The following is a 19,416-nucleotide window of genomic DNA, read 5'->3' as shown; positions in this document are numbered from 1 at the left end:
GGCCGTACGCATTACTCTCTGTAGAGCCTTACGGTCATATCAGGAGGTGACAAACAGTCAGGATGCTCTCTATGGTGCAGCTGTCAAACCGCTGTCAAATACATCATCCAGGAGGATCTGCTTGATGAAGCTGCCCAGCAACACCGATTGGGGTGGTATTGTCGTCGTGTTTGACAGTCTCCTGGAGGGAAGGAGTCTCTCCAAGAAATGGCCATATCACAGTCTGCCGATATGGACAGCCCCATCAAGCGGATCCTCCTGGATGATGTATTTTGGGAGAGAGCAGCCTGAATCTCCTGAAACCTATAGCAGCAACCGTTGCACGGATTGAGGGAGACAATGCCATCCTGTCTGTTATTCAGACTCTGCTTGCAGATGTAAGAGAAGAAATCCGTACTGTTCTGCCCACTTCACTGTTACAAGCAGAGGATGCTGGAGTTCTGAAATACATCAAAAAGCGTGAAGAATACTGCCTGAAGCCCATACACGCCGCAGCTTACATCTTGGACCCCAAGTATGCTGGCAAGAGCATCCTGTCTGGTGCAGAGATCAACAAGTCCTATGGTGTCATCAATACCGTGTCTTGCCACCTTGGCCTGGATGAGGGCAAGGTTCTTGGTAGTCTGGTGAAGTACACTTCCAGGCAAGGGCTTTGGGATGGAGATGCAATATGGCAGTTGCGCCAACATATGTCATCAACCACCCGGTGGAAGGGACTTTGTGGATCTGAGGCTCTTTCCCCTGTTGCCTCTATCATCCTCCAAATCCCACCAACATCAGCCACCTCAGAGCGCAAATGGTCCTTGTTTGGGAACACACACACCAAAGCACGCAACAGGCTGATCAATACAAGGGTTGAAGAATTGGTGGCCATCTGAGCAAATTTGAGCCTGACAACAAGCCATCCTCAACAAGGTTGGAAAGTGACCGTGAAGATGAGGCCTAGAGTCTGATGTTCAAGAGGTGGACATGTTTAACCTTTATTTAACTAGGCAAGTCAGTTATGAATAAATTCTTATTTACAATGACAGCCTAGGAACAGTGGGTTAACTGCCTTGTTCAGGGGCAGAACAACATATTTTTACCTTGTCAGCTCAGGGATTCGATCTAGCAACCTTTCAGTTACTGGCCCAACGCTCTAACCACTAGGCTACCTGCCGCCGACATAGAGGAGGTCTAGGGAGAAGACATGGAAGCCTGAGATATGTTAAATGTTTTTGGGAGATGTGATGGATCATTGGAGATCATTCAATATTCCCTGTGAAGAGTCAATTAATTTAAAGTTCAATTCGTAACTAAACAGTTTTTTTTCTGTACGGCAGGATTTAATCATTTGCAATCATGTCTACTTATGATAAGGTAAAGGGTTTATGTTTCTGTCTCTGTATAATATGGTAAATATATCCAATGCAAAAAAAAACATCTACAGTTGAAGTCAGAAGTTTACATCAACTTAGGTTGGAGTCATTAAAACTCGTTTTACAACCGCCACAAATGTCTTGTTAAGCTATAGTTTTGGCAAGTTGGTTAGGACATCTACTTTGTGTATACCATAAGTAATTTTTCCAACAATTATCTATAAACCGATTATTTCACTTAAAATTCACTGTATCACAATTCCAGTGGGTCAGAAGTTTACATACACTAAGTTGACTGTGCCTTTAAACAGCTTGGAAAATTCCAGAAAATCATGTCATGGCTGTAGAATCTTCTGATAGGCTAATTGACATCATTTGAGTCAATTTGAGGTATACTTGTGGATGTATTTCAAGGCCTACCTTTGCTTGACATCATGGCCGCTCAGCATGGAAGAAGCCACTGCTCCAAAACCGCCATAAAAAAAAAGCCAGACTACGGTTTGCAACTGCACATCGGGACGAAGATCGTACTTTTTGGAGAAATGTCCTCTGGTCCGATGAAACAAAAATAGAACTCTTTGGCCATAATGATCATCGTTATGTTTGAGTATTTGGCTATGGTGTATGTAAACTTCCGACTTCCACCTATTATGCCATCGTTAACTTGAGTGGGTGACACCTGTTCTATTCATTTTATTTCTATGGCAGCACATGCAGTAAGGAGCGGAGGAGAAGAGTGTCAAATGTACTGTCATCCAAAATTGTATATCTCACCTACACATCCTTATTCTCCACTGCCACCCATAGGGTGTGGCATACCTCAAATCTAATGTGCACCACAATGCATAATAAAAAAAACTCCTTGCCCCTTGCAATGATACAACCACTATTTATATTACCGCCTTTGCTGTATTACTGAGGTGGCACGCTGGCATGCAGCAGATTGTCCCCAAGGTGTTTTTTAAAAGCGCCATCTGCTCTCCAGATTCCCTCTTAGAGTTACCTTGTGGCTGCTGTGTTGTCTTTCTGTCGTTTCTAATGGTCTCACTGTTTGTGTTCCTGTTCCTTAGGGCGGATGAGTGAAGTGTTTAAGGATGTGGATAAAGGCTATAATGGGATGGAGAGGGCGTCTGTCACCCAGCTGCTGCCTAAAAGCGACAGCTACCATCCCAAGCCCCCTGGACCCCCGATGGGGCCTACCATTGACTACTGCCAGCGCTCTGAGCAGCCAATGGCCCAGCATCATGAAATGGCAACCTCAGCGAGGGAGTCTGCGCCTCCACACTCGATGTCGTCCCATCCTCCGGCTGTGTCTGTGCCTTCCACCCATTCTAGGCTCTCTGCACCTCCTGCAATGTCTACTCCTCCAATGGGTACATTAGGACCTCCTGTCGTTTCATCCTTCTCTGTTAGTCCTGCGCCTCCCCGAAACTCAGCGGCTCCCATGTCCTCTTCTCCTTCTCTCCCTGTGCTTGGACCTCCTCCCGGGCTGTCTTCGCCTCCTCTGATGAGCACAAGACCTTCTCCAGTGTCTTTGTCCACACCTCCATCAGTGGCATCTCCACCCTCGTCAGTGTCTGTAACTCTTCCCAAGCCACCTGCACCACCTCTTCTCCTGGACAAATCCTCTATACCTCCAGCTGTGTCTGCTCCCCATCCAGTCAGTGCTCCTCCCCCAGTGTCTGTGGCACATCAGACTGCTCCCATGACATCTGCCCCTCCTGCGATGGTCTCTACTCCTACTATGGTGGGTGCTCCCTCGCGCTCCATGTCTGCGCCCATCTCTGCACTTCAGCAGATGGTTCAAGGATCCAGACCACCGCCTTTGACTTCCTCTCCCACAGCTTTATCTGGAGCTCCTCGAGAAAAGTTTTGGACTCCATCAATATCTGCAGTTGCACCTCCCTCAAGGGTTTCTGTCCCCCCCCCAGTGTTGTCTACTACCTTGGTGGCAGGAAGGCAAAATTCCTCAGCAGTGCCCAGTCCTCCTTGGGCAGTCAGTGCACCTTCTATATCAGTGTCCTCACCTCCTCGATCTGTGTCTACTCCTCCCCCAGCAGTTTCTGCTCCCTCCACAGAGTCTGCGTCTGCAGTATCCTCATCTCCAAAGGAGGTATCTATGCCTCCTTTAACAAGTCAAGGCCCTAAAGCTCAAGCCCCCGGAGTTTCTTCAATGTCTGAACCTCCTGCCTTGGTGTTTGTGCCTCGTGCAGTGATGACTGCTCTTCATATGGTCCCCTCAACCCCTCCTGCTGTCTCTGCGCCTTCCCTATCCATTCCTGCTCCTCCACAAGCCCCTAAATGCATGTTTTCCGCTGAGCCAAAGGAGCGAGACATGGGGAATAAGAAGGCCATGGGCAACAAGAAGGAACCCTCTGTAGAACCACCTGGAAAACTAGAGGCGAGTTCTCCACAGCCTAAAGTCGACCCAGTTAGAACACTATCAAAGATGGATGCCACCAAGTCTCTTACTCGTCAATCTGAAAAACACTCACACAAACCCCTCACAGATATTCCTGGGACTCCTCCGCCTCCCAAGGACCAAGAGAACTCCTTTGGCGACAAAATGCGTGCGGAGAGAATGGACACCGCCCCCCTGAGACACTCATACTCTCCCCTGGAGAGAAGAGGTCTGGATGACACCTGTGAGACGGACGAGTCAGCGTTTGAGGAGTCTGCGGACGAGTCGTCGCAGGTGTCCACGTGCCTCGACAGCACCAGGATGGAGAAAACCAGCTTTACTGAAGAGGATGACGCCTGTAACGACTCGTCACTCAACGACACATCTCAGTTTGGTGACACTTCTAGACTTGGCGCTAACTCTCGAATGGATGACACGTCTCGATTGGATGACAGCTTCCGTGTAGATGGTGAAACCTCTCGGTTTGATGATACCTCTCGCATGGATGAAGACTGCTCTCGATTGGATGTCACCTCTCAATTGGATGACAGCTCTCGCATAGATCACCCCTCTCGTGAGGATGAAATATCACATGATATAGATAGCAGCTTCTCCTCTGTGGAGGATTCCAGGGACTTGACGCTGGATGATACCCAAACGGAGGACTCTTCCCAGGCAGAGGAGACCATTGACAGCTGCCTGAGCACCGGGGTGTCCATGCTGGATTCCTCTCTGAACAACACCTCTCAGATGGAGGACTCCTGTGTTGAATCCTCCCAGAATGACGTCTCCCAGTCAAGCTCAAATGGCCCTGCCAAACCACCCCCAGCCTACAAAGGTAAGATCCTTGCCATAGTTGATATGACAACCTGTGTTTGTATTTAATTAGCTTAAAGGGTTATTTCACCCAAATTACAAAATGACACATTGGTTTCCTTACTCTGTAAGCTGTGGCACAAATCTGAATCAAGTTATGGGACCGATTTTATAAAAAAAAAAAAAAATAATAATAATTTAAAATTGATTTAAAATTAGATTTAAAAAAAATAATTTCCCAAATGATCTGAAATGTATTGTGAATCCCAACATAGTCACTTCTAGATGTTTTGAACATGTGTGAAAAATGCTTGTGTTGGAGCCTTTTACTTTCGGTTTTGGTCCACCAGCTTCAAACAGCTGTACAAATCATATGCTTTGTTATTGACAATATAATTTCACAGTGATTTAGATGGTACATTGATTCCCTAAACCAAGTGCTTGTTTTCTCACTTAAACTGAATTTGAGTGTAGAATTCTTGCAACCAGGAAATGACAGAGCGATTTCCACTAGATACAGCCACATAGTCAGAACAGCTTTCCCATTTTGACAACAGATGCCTCTCCAGCAGGAGAAATCAGGATGCAAAATCACAGCCAATCACAACGCTGGTGGTTAAGTAACACTGTGAAACACTATCATTACACTATTACTGCAGATACAGTATGTTACGGTCATTTTCTAAAATTACAACGTAAATATTTTTTCAATCCTGTGTAGCATCTTTATGTAAGATAGTGTGTGGGTAGATGGTTGAAGAGTTGTTGGTTGGGACTTGGAAATTAGAGTTGATTAATTATCAACTCTTATTTATCACAGCCAGCTATGGGAGCACTTATTTTGTCAACATACAGTGACTGTCAGTTAATTTGAGGTTGTTAACCATTAACCCTTAATCTTATGCCCTCTTGACAGGGTTTGAAGGGGAATGGGAGTCGGAGGGCCAGGATATACCTGACTGTGCTGGCACCACCAAGGCCAATGCCGTTAGTATCATGGCTCCCCCTGTTATGGACAAAGGCAAGCACACAGCGGCGCTCAGTGCCCTGGTGGGGAACCTGGTTGCAGCCCCACTCCTGCCCTTAGCCGCCCCAGCCGTACCCACCACCAGCCAAAAGACACCAAGGAAACCCAGGAAGCCACGCACTCCAGCAGCCTCCACTCCTGGTAAACCAACTTCTTTGTCCCTTTTTTCCTTTATGATATTTCTGTGCATCTCCAGTTCATTTTGAGCCAACAAAGTTGTGTACAATAGCCAAGCAAGGATTTCTGACTTTCTGTTATCATTCTCTCCAGTTCCTCAGGTCCCCGGTCAAGCACAGCGGAGGTCCGCTGTTAAAACTCCAAAGGTGGATAAGATAAAGGTGGAGAGGAAGAAGAAGAAGAAGCTTGAGAAAGGAGAGGTCGTAGAGAAAAAGGAGAAGGGACCACCAAGAAAGAGAAAGAAGACAGAATCAGTAGCAGTCACAGTAGAGGCTGAACGTTCTGCTGAAGGCTTACTTTCTGGTCAAAGTGGACCAGTCACTACCATCAATGAACCATGTCTGACCAGTGGTGAGACCCCGCCGGCCATCAAACCCAAGAAGGTTAGGGTCAAGAATCTGGAACCGATGCCACCCAAAATAGCGAAAATTGATGTTAACACTAAACCCAATGATGGCAATAACGACAATGACGGAGATGACAGTTCCACTGCTGGTAATGAACACGCTAACTATTTTGATTCTGGAAATAATAGAAATGATTGTATATATTTTTTTGTTCTTGTTGTTTCTCTAGATGTATACTGAACAAAAATATAAACGCAACATGTAAAGTGTTGGTCCCATGTTTCATGAGCTGAAATAAAATATCCCATAAATGTTTCATATGCACAAAAAGCTTATTTCTCTAAAATGTTGTGCACAAATGCTACAACCCTGTCAGTAAGCATTTCTCATTTGCCAAGATAATCCATCCACCTGACAGGTGTGGCATATTAAGAAGCTGATTAAACAGCATGACACAGGTGCACCTTGTGCTGGGGGGCAATATGGCTACTCTAAAATGTGCAGTTTTCTCACAACACAATGCCACAGATGTCTCAAGTTGAGGGAGCGTGCAATTGACTTGCTGACTGCAATGTCCCAGAGCTGTTGCCAGAGAATTTAATGTTAATTTCTCTACCACAAGCCGCCTCCAACATCGTTTTAGAGAATTTGACAGTACGTCCAACTCGCCTAACAACTGCAGGCCACGTCTAACCATTACCAACCCTTGACCCCAACATCCGGCTTCTTCACCTGCGGGATCTTCTGAGACCAGCCACCCAGACCGCTGATGAAACTGTGGGTTTGCACAACCAAAGAACTTCTGCCAAATCTGTCTGAGACCGTCTCAGGTAAGCTCATCTGCATGCTTGTCGTCCTCACCAGGGTCTTGACCTGACTGCAGTTTGGCGTCGTAACCGACTTCAGTGGGCAAATGCTCACCTTTGATGGCCGCTGGCACAAACAGCGTATGTGTGGGTGAGCTATTTGCTGATGTCAACGTTGTGAATAGAGTGCCCCATGGTGGTGATGGGGTTACAGTATGGGCAGGCCTAAGCTATGGACAACGAACGCAATAGGATTGAATGCACAGAGATATCTTGACGAGATCCTGAGGCCCATTGTCGGGCCATTCATCTGCCGCCATCCCCTCATGTTTCAGCATGATAATGTGCAGCCTCATATCGCAAGGATCTGTACACAATTCCTGGAAACTGAAAATGGCCCAGTTTTGACATGGCCTACATACTTACCAGACATGTCACCCATTGAGCATGTTTGGGATGCTCTGGACCGACGTGTATGACAGCATGTTCCAGTTCCCGCCAAGATCCAGTAACTTCGCACAACCATTGAAGAGGAGTGGGACAACCTTCCACAGGCTACAATCAACAGCCTGATCTACTCTATGCAAAGGAGATGTCATGCTACATTAGGCAAATGGTGGTCACATGCCAGATACTGGTTTTCTGATCCACGCCGTTACCTTTTTTTAAAAGGTATCTGTAACCAACCGATGCATATCTGTATTCCCAATCATGTAAAATCCATAGATTAGGGCCTAATGAATTCATTTAAATTTACCAATTTCCTTATGTGAATTGTAACTCAGTCAAATATTTTAAATTGTTGCATTTATATTTTTTGTTCAGTGTAGTTATGACCCAATGATTATAAACTCAAAACCAGGGATAATCAACTAGATTCATCTGCAGGACAATTTTTTTTTTAGATCGTCATGTGGCTGGAACATAATTACAAATCATTTGTAGACTGCAAAATTGAACACAAGAAGCCCAAACAGATATTCGAGAGAAAAAATAATTTCATACCTTGCTTAGGTTTTTCTCTCTGCATTGTTGTGAAGGACCTGTAAAGTAAGCATTTCATTCTCAGCCTACACCTGTTTACGAAGCATGTGACAAAACATTTTGATTTGATTTGTATGTGACCACATATACAGTATCTCCCTATTATGCATGGGAATACTTTTTTGGAACAGATTTCCAAAATTAAACTCACTTGGTGTGACAGGTGTTGCTTGCTCACTTGGTGTGTGTGTGTGTGTGTGTGTGTGGGGAACCATGCTCTAAACCGATGTTGATGGATGAGAGTAATTCTGTACAAATCTAATTCTCCTCTCTTTGTTCCTTGTACAGGTGACACCCCCAGGAGGAGGATAGCAACAGAGGAGCAGGTCCACTTCCCTCTGCTCCATGGGTAATGATACATATCCTTGTGAAAAGCTCCCCTAATTAGTGTGTCTCTGTGCCGAATATTTCAAATGTGTGGAAAGTGCAGGTTAGTGTTCACCCATAAATACAATACTCCTCGGTTTCATCCGACTGCAGGGATACTATGATCCTTCTACTGTGAGTTGAATGTGGCTCTTAACGTGACTTTTTATTGATCGGTGCTTTAGCTGGAGGAGGGAAGTCCGAGTCAGGAAGACTGAGGACCGGCTGAAGGGGGAGACCTGGTACTACAGCCCCTGTGGGAGAAGGATTAAGCAGTTTCCAGAAGTCATCAAGGTAACTGGCAGTTAGAGTAAAACATTTTTGTCACAGAAGTTTAGCAGCTACAAATATCTCTTGATACAGTGGGATATCTTTCCTGCAGGGCATTTACCACGTCACACAGAAATTATAAGAGGACATGTTTTTAGTATACAAACAGCAGTTGCATTTGATCTTATTTCATTAAACCGTCAGTTGCTCATACGGTGCGTGGATAACATGTGACTTGGTGACCTATGACCTGGCTTTCTCCCATGTTCCCCGGCTCTGTCACTGACCCATGGTCTTGTTCTCCCTCAGTACCTGAACAGGCACAAGGACACCACTGTGACCAGGGAACACTTCAGCTTCAGCCCCCGCATGCCCGTAGGAGATTTCTACGAGGAGATGGACTCCGCTGAGGTGTGTATGGATGTATGGATCTGTTGTCTGTGCTGAGAGATCTGTCATCATAAATAGCTGTAGTAATAACTCAATGCAGGGGCGGCAGCGTAGCCTAGGGGTTAGAGCGTTGGAATAGTAACCGGAAGGTTGCAAGTTCAAACCCCTGAGCTGACAAGGTACAAATCTGTCGTTCTGCCCCTGAACAGGCAGTTAACCCACTGTTCCTGGCTTTTTGTAAATAAGAATTTGTTCTTAACTGACTTGCCTAGTAAAATAAAGGTTAAAAAAAAGCCATATTCGGACGGGATTAGCCCTATTCAGACGGGATTAGTTTTACCGGGGGAGGTTGGGTAATGTAGTTGTGTGCACGAGCACAAAACAAATCTGTATTTTAAGTCTGAATCTGCCATGTCAGTCATTTTTACATGGCAGGAGAGTAACAACTCCAACTTTTGTTTATCAGCTTTTTGCGATTGAATTGAACATCGCCAAATGCATCATTAAAAGATATTGTGCCTATTTAATGCAACCTGTGCGGTTAATAAATCGCAAAGCAGCATACAAGTCACCTCCAACGTTTGGAAATGACAGTTCACTTTCTCATCCATAGCCTAAAAACACGTATCAAGTGCGCTGTTTAGCTGACATCTGAAGGCAGGGGGGCATTTAGGACGTCATCTACCTCGGATCGCTGAAATATCCTAATGATTATGATCACACTTCCGCAATTCAAATATTATGGCGACACTCTACCGAAGATGGTTTAGAAACTTGTGAACCAGTCTCGAGATATCAGACTTGATGAAATATCTTCACGCTTAGAAGAAAAAAAACTCCAGGCATAACTGTCAATAAAAAATAAAAATACAATTAGGAAAAAACAAATCCTGTGGAATAGTATACATAGCCAACTTTATCTAGTTGTACAAGTCCCATGTGAATAGGGCTGTGGTGTAATATCATAAAGAAGACACATTTCCCATAAATCTTTTCATATGATCTCCTCCAGGGAGTGAAATGGTGCCTCTTGGCCAATGAGGAGGTGCCTTCCATGATCATGGCCATCACGGGCCGACGCGGCCGACCTCCGAACCCTAACAAAGAGAAGCCCCGCCCCCGAGCTCGGCGCACCAAGGGTGGGCTAGTCCGAAAGCCTGGCAGGCCGCCCAAACCAAAGATGGTGGACCTGCTTAGCAAGGTTGACGCCAGAATGCTGGAGAGGCTGGAGGCCAAGGGTGAGTGGACATAGCCTGCTGAAATGAGCCTGTTCACTGGTTGGAATGTAGGCCACTATACAGACTGATTCAATGGCAAGACGGGATCAGAAACGTAATATTGTAGAATATGTCTGCATCAAAAAGCTTGTATTAGGTTGTGGTTTTGACGTCTTGAATGTAGCTGTCGGATCTCTATTTTTAGAAGCCCTGACTGAGGAGGACAAGGAGAAACTTGTCAAAATCAAGAAGAAAATGAAGAGAAAGGTATGGTATACCAAGATTCAAAATCTGAAGACTAAAATTGCATCTTTGTGGTGTTTCCAGGTTGCTTCCAACACACTAAGTAAAATGGTTACTCTCCTCTAGGCAAGGATGAAAAGAAAGGAGAATAACAAGAACAAGAAGATCCGACAGGAGAAAAAGCAAGCGAAGGTAAGGATTTACTTTCTTTTTAAGACCAAAACACAAATCGGTCTCCTCTTTATCTAATAAATCCCTCGCCTTCTGTGTTTCCTGTGCTCAGCTTGACAAAGCCAAGGAGACCAAGGACCAGGAGGAGGTGAAGGCTGAACCAGCCAACCAAGAGCCCCCACAGCCTGCCCCCCCACAACCGCCCGCCCCAGAGCCCAAAAAGCGTGGCCCTAGGAAGAAGAAAGCTGAGGTGCCTTTACCGGCCGTGGAGACGGACCAGGAGAGGGTAGCCCAGGGGAAGAGAGTGTTGGGGGCCAGGAGTAAGGCCAAGGCCCTGGCTAAGGCCCAGGCAGAGGCGGAGGCTGCAGCCCAGGCGGCCCTGGCAGCTAAGAAGCAGGTGGAAAGGAGAGCCCAATCCCAGAGACGGCTGGAGGAGAGGAAGAGACAGCAGTTGATCTTGGAGCAGCTGAAGAAGCCCACTGAGGACATGTGTCTCACAGACCACCAGCCCCTTCCGGAGCTGTCTCGGATCCCTGGCGTGGTTCTCTCTGGCGTGGCCTTCTCCCACTGCCTGACTGTGGTGGAGTTCCTACACAGCTATGGCAAGGTGCTGGGCCTCCACATCCCCATGGACGTGCCTAGCCTCAGCACACTGCAGGAGAGCCTCCTGGGCCTGGGAGACAGCCAAGGCGAGGTCCAGGATCTGCTCATCAAGCTGGTGGAGGCTGCACTACATGACCCAGGCCTGCCACCATACTACCAGGTGTGTGTTGTGGACTCTATGGAGCTAGTTTTGCTGATGGGTGTTCCTGTTTTTATTTTCTTTATTTAAAGTTCTGGGCCTCCCGGGTGGCGCAGTGGTTAAGGGCCCTGCACTGCAGCGCCAGCTGTGCCACCAGAGACTCGTAACCGGCCGCGACCGGGAGGTCCGTGGGACGACGCACAATTGGCCTAGCGTCGTCCGGGTTAGGAAGGGTTTGGCCGGTAGGGATATCCTTGTCTCATCGTGCACCAGTGACTCCTGTGGCGGGCCGGGCGCAGTGCACGCTAACCAAGGTTGCCAGGTGCACCGTGTTTCATCCGACACATTGGTGCGGTTGGCTTCCGGGTTGGATGCGCGCTGTGTTAAGAAGCAGTGCGGCTTGGTTGGGTTGTGTATCGGAGGACACATGACTTTCAACCTTCGTCTCTCCCGAGCCCGTATGGGAGTTGTAGCGATGACACAAGATAGTAGCTACTACAACAATTGGATACCACGAAATTGGGGAGAAAATGGGGTAAAATTACAACAAAAAAAAGAAACAAAAAAAGTTCTGTCTTCATGTTGACATTTCACTGTTAGCAATAGTTTACCATTTTAAAAATGTAGTTGCATGTTAAACCCTAGTTCAACAGATTAACCAGTTCCCTTCTCCCTCCAGTCAGTGAAGATCCTAGGGGAGAAGCTGGTGGATCTGGAGCTGACTCGCAGCACAGTGTCTGAGGGCCTGCGAATCTTCCTGGAGTCCCACGGCTTTGACATGGAGGTGTGCAACGTGCTGCGGACCAAGACCTTCCATGCCCTCGGCCCCGACACAAAGGCTGCCATCCTGGGCTTCCTGGTGGAGGTCCTCAACGGTAGCAACATCGTCATTAGGTCAGGGTGACAATACAGATAAACTAAGGAGCTACCTATCAACCTTCACGCCCTTGCTACTATTACTGCTGATATTTGTTTAATGAAGTATCCTAAGTGTGATGCAGACATCTTCCACAATGGAAATGTGTCAAAAGAAGCCCCTTCTGGAAAGAATTTCCCACATTTAAGTGATGCCTGTTTGAATGTTTTTGCATTGCAGTGAGATTGACAACACACTGGAAAACATGGCTACTTACAGAAAGAACAAGTGGATCATCGAGGGGAAATTGCGCAAGTAAGGCCAGTCACGGCTCCTTTTAATTTAGCGTTTGTCTTAGTTGGTGGAAGGAGAGTGTGTGATACCACTGATGTTGTGTGTGTTTTGATATCTGATGTGTGTGATCTGACGTGCATGTGCTCCCCCCAGACTGAAGGCAGCTCTAGCACGGCGTACAGGGCGCTCTGAGGAGGAGCTGTGTCTCGAGGAGAGGAGGTGCAGTGCCAGGGTGGCAGAGGAGGAGAACCTCATTCTACAAGGGAGCAGCTCCATGCAGAGGGGCCGCCGCACACCCAAGGAGGAGCCCAAACTCGGCGACGTACGTACGCGCACGCGCGTGTGTCATATTCAATGTGGCGGTGAAGATGTACTATATATTGTACTCACCAAATGCCCTTTCCACAGACTGACAGCCCCACCAATGACAGCGTTCCAGAGTTGGAGAGGCAGATCGATAAGCTAACGAAGGTAAGGCTAACATACTCTGCAGTTCATCCTCCACATTCGTTTTTTTATGTCGTGTCTATTCTAACTACATTGTGTGCGCATGTCTGGGTTGTTTTTTATATTTGCAAAATGTCGCCCTAAGTATTTCCTCTCCTCCACAGCGGCAGGTGTTTTTCCGTAAGAAGCTGCTCCAGTCGTCCCACTCCCTGCGTGCGGTCTCTCTGGGCCAGGACCGGTTCCGCCGGAGATACTGGGTCCTGCCCCACCTGGGAGGGGTGCTGGTGGAGGGGCCTGAGGAGATCCTAGGTGAGTCACAGAGAACCTGCCCTCAACCCTCTGCTAGCCGACAAAAAAAGATCTTTAGCATATTTTTATTGACTCTAAACATATCTCTCCTCTGTCTGGTAGCGTCAGAGGATATCCTGGTGAAGGAGGTGCCTATCACTCTTCTGAAGAGGGAACCTAAAGTGGAGGAGACGCTCACTCCTACAACCCCTCCTGCCCCCCTCCCATCCCCTCTCCCTCCCAAGTCTCAGACTTCCTTCCCCCCTGAGGAGGACCCCCTCCCTGGCACCGCCTCTCTCATGAGCAGCCCCAGGGCCCGTGGTCGCCCCCGCAAGATCAAACCAGAGGTGGAGCTACACCTCCGCACTGCCAAGTGTCGCCGCCGTCGCCGTAGCAGCAAGTCCGGCGGGGAGGAGACTGGGCCAAGCGTTGCCCCAGAGGCCACCACCAACGGCTCACAAGACCTCACGCAGTCCGCCTTCCACAACTGGCTCAGCCACTTGCAGGGCGCCATAACTAACGGGACGGAGCCAGCAACAGGCAGCCAACCAGAGGACAGTGTGAAGGAGATGGCGGAGAAACAGGGGCAGTGGTTCAACTTGCTGCCCAAACAGCCGTGTGACAAAACCTCTCTGACAGAACCCCAGACCCCCCCCAGCACACCCCCCAAACGCCTCCCTCTGACCCCCAGCACCCTGCCCGCCCTCGCCGCTCCACTGCTGCAGGTGAGTCCCAACCTCAGCCCCCTGCACACTCTCCAGGACCCCTCATGGGAGAGAACACTCTACATGCATTTTCATATGATCTCTTTCTCCCTTTCCCTCTCCAGTCTGTCCCAGCCCCCTCGGACTCCCCACCCCAGGTGGCCCCTACCCAGACCCCCACCCCAGCCAAACCGGGGCGCAGGCGGCGGAGGGGCAGCAGGGGCAGCAGTCCCGCCCGTAGGGTTGGGGCTAGAGGGGCTGCAGCTAAGCGTCGTGGCCGCCCTCCTTCCACGCTCTTCCAGGAGATAGAGCAGCAGTACTTCACTCAGCTCGTGGTCAAGCCCATTCCAGCATGTAAGCCTTCAATTCAATCCATTCAGTTCAAGCCCATTCCAATACCACTGTGGTTACGTGTATCAAATTTCCTCACTGCGGTTTCTGATGAGACTTGTCAGCAATTTAAACATGCTGCAATTTGAGCTGTTGATTTGGCTTCCATGATAAATGCATGGTTAGCCGAAAATACTAGCATGTTCAACCAGATCAGTAGTGGTTGACATGTTTGTGGTGTGGTTAGCCGATATGACTAACATGGTTAGCTAACGTTGATATGCTAGGCGGCGATGCGGGTGTCTAATGTGTGTTCTGCTGCTGTTGCCTTAGCGATGGTGCGTGGCTGGTGGTGGATCAAGGAGCCTGAGGAGCTGACAGCTACCCTGCAGGCCCTGCACCCGCGAGGCATACGGGAGAAGGTGCTCCACAAACACCTGGCCAAACACATGGAGTACCTGGCAGAGGTCTGCACACGATCCATCAACGGTGAGGCAATGAACACTGGTCACTCAGTCAGCTATAGGGGAAGATGTGATAATAAAAGGTGTACTGTGTTTCGGATTGCTTGTGTTTTATATTGAAGCTGCATTTGACATCAATGGGACTTAAATAAGTTTAAATAAGGATGGTTTTGTAATGAATGGAAACTGGATGATGACACGTCTTTCCGTTCCCTTTCTCTCTTGACCATCTCTCCTTCTCTCCCTCTCTATCCCCTTGCCTCTTCCCCTCTTCTCCACCCTGTCCTCTCACCAGACACTATATTCCAGGTGAAGGTGGAGGTCGGCGAGGCCCTGCTGGAGGCTCTGCAGCAGCCGTGGCAGGTCCAGGAGCGGGCCCTGGAGACAGACGTCAGCGCCCTCCGCTGGGTGGAGGATCTGGAGCGGAGGGTCATCGCCGCTGACCTGCACCTCAAGGTGAGGCGCCAGGGGGACAGTGGGGCTGTGTTGCAGTAGTCTAAAGTGGATTCCTGTGTTTGGTTCAATGCCTTTCCCTACACCTGGACCTGGAAGTTGAATTGGGGGAGAGGAGATTCCCAAATAAGCCACCCCCCACGTTTACAGCGTTTTCAGATCTGGGCGGACAAAGGCGAGGAAGACACTTTAGACTGTGGAGATGCACCCAGGGCTGCGTGGGTGGTTGTTAGATATGCTAGAGCTTAATAGTTTTGTCAGTTTTACTATGGCTGCAGTTGCACTGAATGTCCAGAGGGTGGAGTATTTGGCCTGTGCTGCTGCAGTTTGTACAGAGTGACTGTGTCCCCCCCCCCCCATGTCGTAGTGTCATGCAAAAAGAGGTCACACTCATCACATCACATGTCCATGACTTATATTTCAAGATGGCTCCCCAGAATGGAAGGAGTGACACTGACAATAGCACGGAAACGCCAGGCGCAGGATTCCAGGTACAAACCAGGTTTCAGATCTAATGTTCGCTCGTCATCACCCTGTTTTAAGATCTACACTCGTTCACACGTCTTCATGTTTCCCCCTTTCCTTTATTTTCCTTTAATTGTATCTGTTACAATTCCTCTTTTCCTACACCTCTTAAAATGACATGGAGTTGTCCCAAATATCAGAATGTGTAGAATTCTCACTTTAACACACCTGCTCCTTACTGTTAGAAATACGAGCTGTTTGTCTCTCTGCTCATTCTATTCACCCTGCCTCTGTCCTTTTTTAGGGGCCTGCTGCTATGTTGTTAATTAGTAAACGTCGTTATACAAATGTATTGTTTGATGTCTTCACTTGATGTCGCTTACCTTTCCTCACAACCCTTTTTGAGTCTTTCTCTAGCTTCAAAGTCCTTTTGCTAACTGCTTTTTGGTTGTCGAACTATAATATTCTCTTTTCTGTCATTCTCCCTCCTCCCCTCCCCTCAGCCCTACACGGTCCCAGAGGCAGACTCCACACGTGACGACCTGCGGTACTATGAGCATGACACGGACCCCCGGGACGACTGGATCGTGCGGACCAAGAAGGAGTGGTCGGACCTGCCCCGCGTGGCCAGTCACCCGCTGGACCTGGCAGTGCTGCGCCTGGCCAACCTGGAGAGGAACATCGACCGGCGCTACCTGAAGGAGCCCCTCTGGAACCTGGCTGAGGTGGTGCGTCTCGCCCCGCTCACCCCCGAGGAGAGCCAGATGGGCCAGATGGACGTCATGAGGTGAGAGGAAGGGACAGGGTCAAAGTCAGGCTAGGGGGTTAAGAGGTTGGAAAGGATGGAGTGGATGGGAGCGTGATTTAATCGTAGTAGGAGGGATTGGATTTGTGTAGCATTTGGTCAATTTGCTTAAAACACTTCAGAGTGATTTAAGCTTTTTTCTCACTTAAGCTCTTAACTGTTTCCGTAATCTCTTCCTTCCCCTCTCTCTCTCCTGCCCCACCCCCCCCAGCCTGGAGAGTGAGATAACCTCCAGGTTGCGGACATGGCGTCAGGCCCTGGATCGTTGTCGGAGCGCCCCCCAGCTGTGTCTGTGTCTGCTGCAGCTGGAGAAGGCCATCGCCTGGGAAAGATCTGTGGTCAAAGTGGTGAGGACAAATCCACTAGTAATATTCAATATCTACACTGAGAATAGAAGGCATTGTTATAAAGGGAGGGAGGAGGATGGATGTTGGCGAAATTAGTAGTATAGAACATTAGTAGAGATAGCAGACACTTTGATCCAAGGCTTTCGACTCTGTCAATCACCACATTCTCATCGACAGACTAAACAGCCTTGGTTTCTCAAATGACTACCTCGCCTGGTTCACCAAATACTTCTCTGACAGAGTTCAGTGTGTCAAATCGGAGGGCCTGTTGTCCGGACCTCTGGCAGTCTATGGGGGTGCCACAGGGTTCAATTCTCGGGCCGACTCTCTTCTGTGTATACATCAATGATGTCGCTCTTGCTGCTGGTGATTCTCTGATCCACCTCTACGCTGATGACACCATTCTGTATACTTCTGGCCCTTTGGACACTGTTTAACTAACCTCCAGACGAACTTCAATGCCATACAATTCTCCTTCCGTGGCCTCCAACTGCTCTTAAATTCAAGTAAAACTGAATGCATGCTCTTCAACTGATCGCTGCCCACACCTGCCTGCCCACCCAGCATCACTACTCTGGACGGTTCTGACTTAGAATATTTGGACACCTACTAATACCTAGGTGTCTGGTTAGACTGTAAACTCTCCTTCCAGACTCACATTAAGCATCTCCAATCCAAAATTAAATCTAGAATCGGCTTCCTATTTCGCAACAAAGCATCCTTCACTCATGCTGCCAAACATACCCTCAGAAAACTGACCATCCTACCGATCCTCGACTTCGGCGATGTCATTTACAAAATAGCCCTCAACAAATTGGATGCAGTCTATCACAGTGCCATCCGTTTTGTCACCAAAGCCCCATATACTACCCACCACTGTGACCTGTACGCTCTTGTTGGCTGGCCCTCGCTTCATACTCGTCGCCAAACCCACTGGCTTCAGGTCATCTTCAATTCTCTGATAGGTAAGGCCCCACCTTAACTCAGCTCACTGGTCACCATAGCAGCACCCACCCGTAGCACGTGCTCCAGCAGGTATATATCACTGGTCACCCCCAAAGCCAATTCCTACTTTGGCTGCCTTTCCTTCCAGTTCTCTGTTGCCAATGACTGTAATGAATTGCAAAAATCACTGAAGCTGGAGACTCTTACCTCCCTCACTGTCTGAGCAACTCACAGATCACTGCACCTGTACATAGCCCATCTGTAAATAGCCCATCCAACTACCTCATCCCCATACTGTATTTATTTATTTTGTTTATCTTGCTCCTTTGCACCCCTGTATCTCTACTTGCACATTCATCTTCTGCACATCAATCACTCTAGTGTGTAATTGGTATATTGTAATTACTTTGCCTCCATGGCCTATTTATTGCCTTACCTCCCCTTTTTTTACCTCATTTGCACACACTGTATATAGATTTTCTTCAACTGTATTATTGACTGTATGTTTTGTTTATTCCATGTGTGTGGTGTTGTATGTGTCGAACTGCTTTGCTTTAGTCTTGGCCATGTCGCAGTTGTAAATTTGAATTTGTTCTCAACTTGCCTACCTGGCTAAGTAAAGGTGAAATAAAATGTTTTTAAAAATTAAACATCCAAAGCAGCTTCCAGTAAACACATGCAGTATATTATCACAGTCTCAAAGACAGCAACAGAAATTTTGTCTTCAAGACTCTACCTGTGTGTCTGTTGTAGACATGTCAAGTGTGCAGGAAGGGGGATAATGATGAGTACCTGCTGCTGTGTGACTGCTGTGACCGCGGCTGCCACATGTACTGCCTGAGGCCAAAGGTCACCCAGGTGCCAGAGGGGGACTGGTTCTGCCCCACCTGTTTCTCCAAGGTGAGGACTGACTGGGGTTCTGCTCGGCTAGCCTTATGGATTACAGCAGTGGTCACTGTTCCCCTAAAGGTCGATCCACAGCTTACTCAGTCATTTAAAGGGCGTGCGTTTCCCGGAGTCTGATTTTTTTGGGGGGGATCAATGTGTACCTTTTGGTAGCATGATACTTTGCCAATCCTTGCGTTCCTAGACTCCCAAATAGCAACATTCAGACGGGCGATAGCAGTGATTTTCTTGTCTTCCCTTGCTAGCTTGCTAGTTAGCTAGCTAGCTGGCTAAAACAACAAGCTAGCTAGTGTCGTGTCTTTGGCTATGCCGGATTAAGTGATATGACATGCTATTCTATAAAATCCTTCCTCCGTAATTAATATTACCAGATTGAGCTAATCATCTAAATGTAATTAACTAGAGAGGCGGGGCACCACGAAATAATATTTATAGAGCTGTTATCTTCCAAATAAACTCTTAAAGACCTAGTAATATTTTACATCCGTAGCAGTCAATATTAATCGTCATCTTAATTCAGTCTCATCTGAAAGTTGTAAATTCTTGTTTTAACCAGAACACGCGGCCTACAACGGAATGCACCGGGGTCTACTCGCGAAAAATATATCACTGGTCAAGCTTATTTCTCCTGAATTTCAATCGGCTGGCTCTTTGTCCTCGCTCGAGAAATGAATAATGACCGAGCCTACCCGCGTCTGAAATGCAGGAGGCAGAAATAGCCCTATGTTTGGCCAAAC

The 19,416-nt window shown here is 47.8% G+C and overlaps 1 protein-coding gene across 5 annotated transcripts in view; it reads left to right on the top strand.

Annotated features, from left to right (window-relative positions):
* Positions 1 to 19,416, top strand: part of baz2a (bromodomain adjacent to zinc finger domain, 2A) — a 41,901-nt gene that overhangs the window by 14,810 nt on the left and 7,675 nt on the right. For 3 of the 5 annotated variants that reach the window (XM_024375188.2, XM_024375189.2, XM_024375187.2), the window contains exons 4-26: positions 2,429 to 4,597; positions 5,492 to 5,743; positions 5,873 to 6,274; positions 8,265 to 8,325; positions 8,528 to 8,636; positions 8,922 to 9,023; positions 10,015 to 10,240; positions 10,425 to 10,486; positions 10,589 to 10,654; positions 10,746 to 11,396; positions 12,055 to 12,269; positions 12,472 to 12,546; positions 12,679 to 12,847; positions 12,934 to 12,996; positions 13,137 to 13,281; positions 13,384 to 13,985; positions 14,090 to 14,318; positions 14,628 to 14,783; positions 15,054 to 15,214; positions 15,637 to 15,702; positions 16,180 to 16,463; positions 16,693 to 16,828; positions 18,527 to 18,673. In XM_024375188.2, the coding sequence (XP_024230956.1) occupies positions 2,429 to 4,597; positions 5,492 to 5,743; positions 5,873 to 6,274; positions 8,265 to 8,325; positions 8,528 to 8,636; positions 8,922 to 9,023; positions 10,015 to 10,240; positions 10,425 to 10,486; positions 10,589 to 10,654; positions 10,746 to 11,396; positions 12,055 to 12,269; positions 12,472 to 12,546; positions 12,679 to 12,847; positions 12,934 to 12,996; positions 13,137 to 13,281; positions 13,384 to 13,985; positions 14,090 to 14,318; positions 14,628 to 14,783; positions 15,054 to 15,214; positions 15,637 to 15,702; positions 16,180 to 16,463; positions 16,693 to 16,828; positions 18,527 to 18,673 (6,548 nt within the window). The remainder of the gene's footprint in view (positions 1 to 2,428; positions 4,598 to 5,491; positions 5,744 to 5,872; positions 6,275 to 8,264; positions 8,326 to 8,527; positions 8,637 to 8,921; positions 9,024 to 10,014; positions 10,241 to 10,424; positions 10,487 to 10,588; positions 10,655 to 10,745; positions 11,397 to 12,054; positions 12,270 to 12,471; positions 12,547 to 12,678; positions 12,848 to 12,933; positions 12,997 to 13,136; positions 13,282 to 13,383; positions 13,986 to 14,089; positions 14,319 to 14,627; positions 14,784 to 15,053; positions 15,215 to 15,636; positions 15,703 to 16,179; positions 16,464 to 16,692; positions 16,829 to 18,526; positions 18,674 to 19,416) is intronic. The other 2 variants (XM_024375190.2, XM_024375191.2) reach the window with 2 other exon arrangements.

This window comes from Oncorhynchus tshawytscha, linkage group LG16, assembly GCF_018296145.1.
Source record: "Oncorhynchus tshawytscha isolate Ot180627B linkage group LG16, Otsh_v2.0, whole genome shotgun sequence".
Taxonomy (NCBI): domain Eukaryota; kingdom Metazoa; phylum Chordata; class Actinopteri; order Salmoniformes; family Salmonidae; genus Oncorhynchus; species Oncorhynchus tshawytscha.
Note: the sequence above shows the minus strand (reverse complement) of the source record. Positions and strands in the feature narration are given on the sequence as shown.